General features: G+C 45.2%; 1 protein-coding gene across 1 annotated transcript; it reads right to left on the bottom strand.

Annotated features, from left to right (window-relative positions):
- Positions 1–3598: 3598 nt before the first annotated feature.
- Positions 3599–8808, bottom strand: RAB19 (RAB19, member RAS oncogene family). Its single transcript, XM_036405035.1, has 3 exons — positions 8488–8808; positions 7467–7650; positions 3599–5354 (listed from the first exon to the last, which is right to left on the bottom strand). The coding sequence occupies exons 1-3, from the start codon at positions 8680–8682 to the stop codon at positions 5089–5091; spliced, it is 645 nt and encodes a 214-aa protein (XP_036260928.1). The 5' UTR covers positions 8683–8808; the 3' UTR covers positions 3599–5088.
- Positions 8809–8883: the final 75 nt, after the last annotated feature.

Genomic DNA, 8883 nt, shown 5'->3' with positions numbered 1-8883 from the left:
TAAGGTGGAAAAAGGCAATGAACTTATCAGCCAGTGCACATGCGTGAGCTTGCTTTCATAAGGGGTCAGGAGTGGTGTGCTTTACTCCCTGACTGGATGTACATGTGGCACACTGGTGGCTGCTGGTGCTTACACCTTACAGAGGAGCCTGAGAATACCCAGCTGAGTGATGTGCTTTGGTGAAGGCAGGTGGGTGGAGCTGCATGGCACTGATGTGTTCACAGGCAGTGTGACAAATGGCTCCTCTTGCTTTGAACCGTGCTGTGGTTCCTGTTGTGCAGGTTCGGGAACTGCCTGTGTTTGTCCCCAGGCCAGCACTGCTGGGTGCCGCTTCCCGTGCAAACCAGAGCCTTGTGTCTGAGCTGGCTGGAGCACTGTGATTCCCACCCCCACCAGCCCCAGACTGGGACAGCTGAAAATAGAAGGGTCTCTGAGATATGTCAGTAAGCTGCTATGTTCTTCCTCTGTGAGATCAGGAATAAATTCAGTAGCATTAAGCTTACAATGTAAGAAGATGGAGGGTGACAACTTCGGCTGTGCTACATTCTCTTCAAGGAAATACTTAAGGTACAGAAACTGAAAAGGCCAATGAGAGTAGCATCAAGGTAGAAAGAGTATAAAGTATTCATAAACTTCCACCAACAGAATCTTAATTTCAAATCAAAAGTCTCTTGATGGATGCTGTCACTGCCTTGACTTTACTCCCTAAGCCAGAATATATACATCTCATTTGATACAACCTTTGCCTCCTGTGGAAAGTAGCAGAGTAAGTGTGCTACCTGTTCTCCCTGCTCTGAAGGTGATCATTCAAGGTAGGAGCACTTGTTACAACTTTGGCTGCTTTGGTTCAAATGGTGCTAGCACAGCTGGCCTTTGTGGCCCAAGGGGGATTGTAATCTTTGAGGAAATAACCTGGTTCATTTACACAAAGTAACTTCCCTACGACTGCAGGTACAGAGGAGATTTGTATTGGAGGGTACCATGAACTATGGGGTGTCTCGTGTTTGGAACAAAACTTGTGTAGATGAAATTATTCATGCTGCAGCAATTCAAAATGAGGGAATTTACATATAATCCTTTAGGACTGAGATACAATACAGGACTGTGCTGCAGGGATCAAGTAACTACAAAGTCAGTTTAATTGCTAGCATTAGAAAGGCATTAAACTGTAGTTGTGGTGAGCCTCACTTCAGGTTAGCAAAACTAGACTTAGGAGTGAAAACTATAAGCAGTGATGTTCATGGACACAGCAGTAGCAAGGAAATGCAGGATTGTAAATATGCTGAACACTGGTTATGCATGGGTGTGCTGTTTGTCACTCACTGTCAAGCCAATCAGGCCCTGCTTGACAACAGCTTGATATGAATGCATCTACAGAAGCTGTGCAGGCAGCTGTGTGAAGGTTGATTTACAACAGCAGCATTACAAAAAGTGCTTTTAAAGATTTTTGAAAGTCCTGCCTATCTGAAACTGAATTCCTGTTTCAAGGTGAAATACTCTTAGTACAAAGGAGCTCTTGGCCTGTCTAGAAATATTCTCATAAGAGTGTGATATCCCAGCATTGCCTGTTGGTGTAGTTCTAGTTCTTAACACAGTTGCTTAAGAGTGGTGCTTGAAAATTATTTCAGGAGCCAGTTTGCTAAGCAATGACTGTTTGGGCCCCTCACACACACCTGCAGGCAGCTGTGGGTTCTGGGAGCTGAGAGCCAGGAAAATGCCTGTTGGGGAAGGGGCGCCTGTAACAGCACTGCTGTTGGAGCACTCACCTGGCTGGGGGAGCTTCACTTCCAGTTCCTTGTCCAAAATCACAGGCATGCATCTTCTTCCTGAAAGAGGCTCCAGGATAGAGTGCTCCACCTCTGTTCAGCATCTGAAAATTGTCTCCCTTCCAACTATACTTAAACATTAACTGGAATGATTAGATAAGAGCCTCAGCTTTTGTAACTGAGAGCCTGTCTCCTGCACATAAAGCAAAGCTGGACCACAAACGCAGTGCTGTGTGTCTTCCACATCACTGGGCTGCTGGGTTGTGTTGGCTTTTAACTAGTCAGCTTCTGGGAGGTGTCAGTTTGGTACATTTTAAAATATTTCTAATTATTTTTATTACCCTATTCCACCAAGAGGTAATGCTTCTTCTCATCTGGCCTGGCTGTGACACCAGTGCAAAGTAATGTGCCATAGCAAAGATTCAAATACTTTTTCCCAGTAGATAAGAACTTAACAAATAAGCTCATCTTCAAGCTGAATGTGCAGCTCTTGAAACTGAAACCTGTGGGGCAGTAGTAGTTTTTAAAATAGCTTTGTAAACAACCTTATAACCCTTTGTACAAATGCATTAATGATGCTGTCAAGATGCACTTGGAATTTGCATATGATGCTGGGGGAACAAACCATTAACAGAAGGCTCCATAGGAGTTAGTGCTACTTTGCCTTGTCATAGCTGGGTGTTTCCATCTGCTCTTTGATGGGGAAAGGCAGAACCACAGATATTATGCTGAGTTTGTAGTTTAATCTAGTGGTTCTTGCTAGTGGTCTAGAATAATGGGGATTTTTTTTAAATTTTAAGGGGATTTTTTAGAAGTTCATAGCTTCCTGTATTACCTCACGAGTAACAGCGTTACCAATATACTCCAAAGAACCTTGTTAGCAAGTGCTGCTCTTCACTCACAGGAGGACAGCTGGAAAAGCAGCTCTGTGGAAACCACTCAGCGTAACTGCCCAAAGGCCTCGTGGAAAACATCAAACAGAACCAACCAAAAGAGGTCACGCTCCTGGTTTAGCTGCACCATGGGTAGGTGTCTAAGACTAAGTTTCTTGGAGGAGTAGAGAGCCTGTTAGACCTGTTAAAGGAAAGGGAACAGTCACAAGCCTATTCTCCCTGACTCCCTGATCCTGTGTTGCACAGCTTTTGCCAAGAAGGTCTTGCTTTGCCAGTAGCTCCACGTGTGCAGGAAGAGAACAGCAAGAGCCCTGAAAGCTGGCAGTGCTGGGCACTCAGGATCACAACAGCCTGCACAGCAGTGGCTAATTAAGATGGTAAACCCAATGAACCACACAAAGTTAACACTCTGCTCGTACCATCCTTCCTCTAATTCTTGACCAGTGAAAGATTGTAACTGGAGATGAAAGCAATACTTTTTCTATTGCAGTCTTCTGGAAGATACAAAAAAAAAAAAAAAAAAAAAAAAAAAAGAAAAAAAAAAAAAGGTAAAAATTACGGATTACAACCTACTACCAGGAATAGAAATATAGAAATATTAAGCTTACATTTGACTGCTTTTGTAGTGATAAGAGCTGTAGAAACTAGCTGTTTGGAAGCTGGCTCACCGGCTCACCACTGTGAAAGGCTATGGGTATTTGCTTGAATGTGCAACTACTAGGCTAGTAAAAATGGAGAAGGAATAAAGATTTAAAAAGCAAACAGGAGAAGGAGATGCCTGAAGATGAAGCTTTCTCCACAGCAGGCTATAGCAAGAGGGTAGCATGGAAGGCTCCTCCCTGAGCTTACATAGAGCTGCATTAACCCTTGGCATGGGATAGCAAAGAACCTGGCCAGAGGATGCATTAAGAACATTAGAAATATTTCCAAGACTATTACTTAATTATTCATTCTCCTTTATTTTTTTGTGCTTCTAAGACAAGATTTTCCAGCAATACTTGCTACATGTTTTTCCCTATTTTTCAAGGACTTAGGAAACAGGGGCAGCCAGCCATTGGGTAAGCTGGCAACACCCTTGCCTTCCCAAGGCTGCTTTGCATGGAACACAAACTGTGTTTTATCATTACAGAGTTGGAGTTGCAGTTCATAGCTTAAGAGTAACTAAGTAATACACTTTGGTACATGTGGACTGCAGCCAAAAAAAAATTACTTCCTCTAATATTTCTTTCCTCCTCCTCCTTCCCTGTTTCCATCTACTGGGAGAAAAACTGGCAAGCAACAGGAAAAAAAAAAAAACAACTTCAAAACCTTCACCAAAAAAACCCCATCCCAAACCCTTCATTCAGTTCAGGTATACAGAAAAGTGAGTCTCAAGTAGCAGAGCTTGTGACGGGGAGGAGCAATCTAAAACCTTCCATTGCTACCACCATGTTCAGTCTCCACAGCAGCAGCAGATAGACTCACCTCTCCGGTGCACCCCACACCCTTGCCTTACCACTCTAACACAATGTAAATTTTTAACTTTTTACCTAATTTAAACCACCTCACCCCTTTTACAAGAGCTTGCATCCATCCTTCACACTCCCTTCAACATCTACAGGGATACTCTCAAGCTGCTATTGGCCCATCACAAGCTACAGAAGGCTTTTAGTTAAAATCAGCACATCAAAAGCAAGATGAGGTTAGCAGGGAGGAATGAAAAAAGGTCCTTTCACTGGAAGCTTTTCTGCTCCCAGCAAGTCCATGTAGCAGGATGGAGAACAGTACTGGAAACAATCCTGACTATTACAAAGCAAAGAAAGGCAACTTTTCTCACCCCAGGAAGAAGTGTATATCATATTCTGCCTGCTGTGCCATCCCTGAAATGTCTCCAGGTTTGTCTGATGAGGAACTCAGGGCAGATGTGAAATCCTCTACACTTTCACAAATGTTATTAAGCTCCCTGGCATGGGTGGCTACCTGCCTGACCTCAGGAGAGCTCCTAAATGAAAGTTTAGGCAGGAGTGGGTTAGTGCTGTCCAAGCATGCCTCAGACTTTTTACAGCTACTGGCAGAAAGGAAAGTGCTGAAAACCAGCAACACAGCTTAGAAGGGTCAGTGCAGAACTCTGGTGCAAATTTATCTTCTGACACAGCCAGAAAGACATGTAAGGAAATAATTAAAGGCAATAACTTTTATAGTTCTCTTTGGTTAGGGCAAGGCCTGGCAGCTTCCTGAGTTATCTCAGAAGTTCACATTGCTATGTTCAAAGCAACCTATGCTACCAACATCAACAGTGATCTCTGAAAATACTCACAAGCCAAACTGCAAGGCAGAAATATCAAGAAAGATGGCTTGAGGCCACATAAAACACTTTCATCAACCGAACAAAACTGAATCAAACAGCCTCAGAAGTATGGCAGTTTCCAAGTTCTCCCTGAAGCCTCTCTTCAGCAGGAGCACTGGGTCTTCTCCACACTTGGACTGGCAATCACTGGCCTGGAGTCAAGACTGAAGCTGTTTGGAGGGTTCTCCCCATGAAGCTGTAAGGTATTTCGGGCTATCAGCTCCTTAGCCATTAATGTGAACACCTCTTCTATGTTTTGAGCTTCTTTTGCTGATGTTTCCAGCACAGCTAAGAGCCCGTGCTTCTCTGCCAGGGTGCAGGCATCTTCAAAGAGCACTTGGCGCTTGTCCAGCGAATCCGATTTGTTCCCTTAAAAGAAGGCAAAGAGATACTTCAACCACTTAGTCTTTCAAAAATTTATTTTTAAATGGATGCAGGAATTGAGTTTTGTTAAACAATAGATTTATGTTGGCAGTAAGAGTTACTGCATAGAACAAGATGTGAGAACATCAGAGCCACAAATATAGACTGTGGTTTAAAACTGCAGCAAATCATATGATAGCAAAAGAGATGAAATCCAAGAAAAAACTAAAAACCTGTGTTCATCTGATTACTTAGTGTAAGTAAAAGATTATTTAGAAGCAACTGTTGTCCTGTTCCCTAGTGGTTTTAAATATTAAGTAGCCTTTAAGTTGAATTTTTTTTTTTGTTAAAAATCTTCCAGGGTGATGTAAAAAGAAAGACAAGAATTCAGATCAGCTACTTCAATGCCTAAAATATATACTTGTTTCTGCATGTATAGATTAAACTTTTACTTGCAGCACATTAGTCAAAATCTGTCATGAAACACCTCAGATAAAATATCTTTGTATATTTAGGCAGTTGCAGCACATGTGGATTATTCAGTTATAGCAGCTGGCTGAAGCCTACATTTGTAGTTTAAAGATGACCCTTCACCAAATTAGTATCTTGAATATATATAAAGTAACTACCCTCTCATAAAGTCCCTTTAAGTATTTCTAAAAGGAAAAACAAAAAATCAAAACCAACCTACCCTACAAAAGAAAAAAACAAACAAAAAAACCCCCAAAACCAAAACAACAACAACAAAAACCCAAAACCAAAAACAAAACCAAAAAACCAAACCAAAACAAAAAAAAAACCAACCCCAGGTTATTTGCCTTCTTAAGAGGAACCCACCCACCTTTTCCTCCTTCAGTTCCAGATATGAAAGTTAGGTTTCCTAACCTCAACTTCCTGCTAGAAAGGTGTGTAACATGACTAAGTGTAATTAAATGTACAATGATTTCTGCCAATGTAAGAAAAACAAACAGCACCAGCTTTGGAAGAAAGCACCAAGCTGGATTCTTAACAAAAGCTTCATTTTTTACTTATTTCAGAATTTCTCTCTCTAAAAAAGACCCAACAACCACCACCATCCCCCACCACATACAGACAAGTCTCTTTCTTTAGATTCATGACAGAAGTTAGGAAAAACCAGCCAAAGTGCAGTGATTTACACCTCCCCTGCCCCCAGTTCCAAGCACTGCATTAGAAGCAGGTCAGAATTTATCGTTTTCTTCTTCCAGAGGAAGGAGAGGAGAAATCTCCGCAGCACAAGCAGGGAGGGTGCTGGGAGCAGAGGCAGCAGCTCAGGGGCCCTGGGCCCTGCCTGGGGCTCAGCGTTGCCCCAGCCCCGGCTGCTGAGCTGCTCTCAGCACACTGCAACAGGCTCAGCCACGCCAATGGAAATAAGGGCAAGAAAGGCTCTGGCGTTTCGCCACACCAGTGTTCTCCTTTGCAGCTTCTTCCCTGGGGGAAAGAAGAGCAATAATAACCACGAAACCCAAGGGACAGGAACCGCGGCTTCCTACCAGCTCCGGCTTCCTACCAGCTCCGTTCCCGGCAATTCCCAGCCACTGCTTTCCTCCAAGAGGCAGTTTCCTGAGCGCCAGTGGAATGCAAGCAAGCTACTCCAGCTCTGCAAAAGCCATCTCCCCATCTATTGTCTTACCTGCTCGGAATCCCATTACAGAGCAATGCGCATGCATATCAAGAGAGCAGAGAGGAAAGATGAGAACCAGGAGTCTGTGCATCCCCCTTCACCTTGAATTACTGAGCTGCTACATTCCCGTGCAGCAGGAGTACAGGGTCAGGCTTGCTGCAGTTCTAACCTCAACAAGGTGGTCCCTGCCTCCAGCCTGGCAGCAAAGCTTGCTGTGTTATTCCAACAGGAAAGGAATAACTGGAAAAGGGTTTTGCTGTCTGCAGTGGGTTTGGTACTGTCAGGACCAGGCTATGACTTTCCTCATTTTTTTAAGCTTAGGTTGAATTGACACACTTGGTGATCTCTTTTAATTAGAACTGAATTCTTCCTTAATGCATAGTCTATAGATGCTTCAAGTAGTGGTAGGAAATGAGGGAGATTTTATATCCATATTAAAAATCTACATAACACAATATTTAAAACTAAAATCCTACCAATTAACATCATGACCAAGTTTGCAGCACCATACTTTTCAATTTCATGAATCCAGTGAGGAATGGATTCAAATGTGGACCTCCTAGTAAGGTCATAGGCAAGGATGGCCCCATGGGCACTCCTGTAATAAGACTGGGTTATTGTCCGGAAGCGCTCTTGACCGGCTGTGTCCCACACTTGGATCTGTAAGAGAAAGGACAGAAGTTGTAAAGACCCCTGAGCACCACTTTCCTAGGTGCTTGCCCTCAGCATTTGAAGCCCCTTGTCCAGAAGGCAGCCAGACCTGTCCCAGCTCACTCTATTACACCAGTGTGGCTGTGCCCTCCCTAGATCCAAAAAGCCATTTACAAGCCTGTAGAGTCAGTCTACACAGACCAAAGAGAAAGCTCCAAGGGTAAACCCAGCTTTGCAAAGTGGCCAAGAAACCCATTTTCAACAACTGTAGTAAAAGACACAGAACATTACAGCCTTTCAAGAAGAAAAGCAAAGAACCCTAACACAGGGCTGGGCAGAGCAAGCCTATATGTAAAAGCCAGATATCCTAACTCTCATCTGCACACAAAGGAAGTTCTAGCTGACAGTTTCTTCTGGTGTTTGTCTTGGAAGTCTTCTTCCCTCAAATTAAGCACACATCAAAGTGGAGCCTTTGCAAACTTTGGGGGTTTTCCCTCTTTGGTGTCCCAGCTCAAACCCCCACATCTCTGGAGGGAAGAGACATCTCCAAACTATAGCCTTCTTCCAAAGAACTCCCTGCAGGCAAAGCACAATGCCTCTCCTCAAGTAGATGCCGAGACGTCACGAGAACAAGTATGTACCCAAATTAGGGTGACTGCTTCCCCCAGGACATCTTTCACCAGTGGGAAACACCCCGGATTAGAGACAGCCAGCTTTTGCCAGCTGCCCTCGGCAGAGCCGAGCAGGAGGCGCCGTGCGTCCCGTGGCTTCCAGGCACCGGCACGGAAGGGCGGCTCGGCCGAGGCGCTGCTCGCCAGGAGCCTCGGGCTCGCTCCCGCCACCGACCTTTACTTTCTTGCCGTCGATGTCCATGGAGCGCACGGTGAAGTCGACGCCGATGGTGTTCTGCTGCTTCTCGTTGAACTGCCCCGTCTTGAAGCGGTGCACCACGCACGTCTTCCCCACGTTGGAGTCGCCGATCAGGATGATCTTGAAGAGGTAGTCGAAGGCATCGTCCGCGCCGGAGCTGGGGAACGGCATCGCGGCTGCCGGGCGGGCCTGCGGCCAGGCGGGGGAAGAGGAGGAGCCGCAGGCCCGAGGAAGGAGCTCGGTGCCAGGCGCTCACCTGCCGGCGCTGCCCGGCCGGCACAGGTAGCGCCGCCCTGCCGCGGGGCCGGCGGGAGCTGTAGTCCGCCCCCTCCCCTCCCTTCTCTTCCCTTCCCCGCCCCGCCCCGCCCCGGG

The sequence above is a fragment of the Molothrus ater genome, chromosome 5 (genome assembly GCF_012460135.2).
Source record: "Molothrus ater isolate BHLD 08-10-18 breed brown headed cowbird chromosome 5, BPBGC_Mater_1.1, whole genome shotgun sequence".
In the NCBI taxonomy this organism is placed as follows: domain Eukaryota; kingdom Metazoa; phylum Chordata; class Aves; order Passeriformes; family Icteridae; genus Molothrus; species Molothrus ater.
The sequence above is the reverse complement of the archived record's forward strand: the minus strand, read 5'-3'. Positions and strand labels throughout refer to the sequence as shown.

Coding starts and splice junctions, on each gene's coding strand:
- RAB19 (XM_036405035.1), bottom strand. CDS start 8,682: ATGCCGTTCCCCAGCTCCGGCGCGGACGATGCCTTCGACTACCTCTTC. Junction 7,651..8,487: donor TCGACGGCAAGAAAGTAAAG/GTCGGTGGCGGG, acceptor TTTCTCTTACAG/ATCCAAGTGTGGGACACAGC. Junction 5,355..7,466: donor CTTGGTCATGATGTTAATTG/GTAGGATTTTAG, acceptor CCTTCTTTTAAG/GGAACAAATCGGATTCGCTG.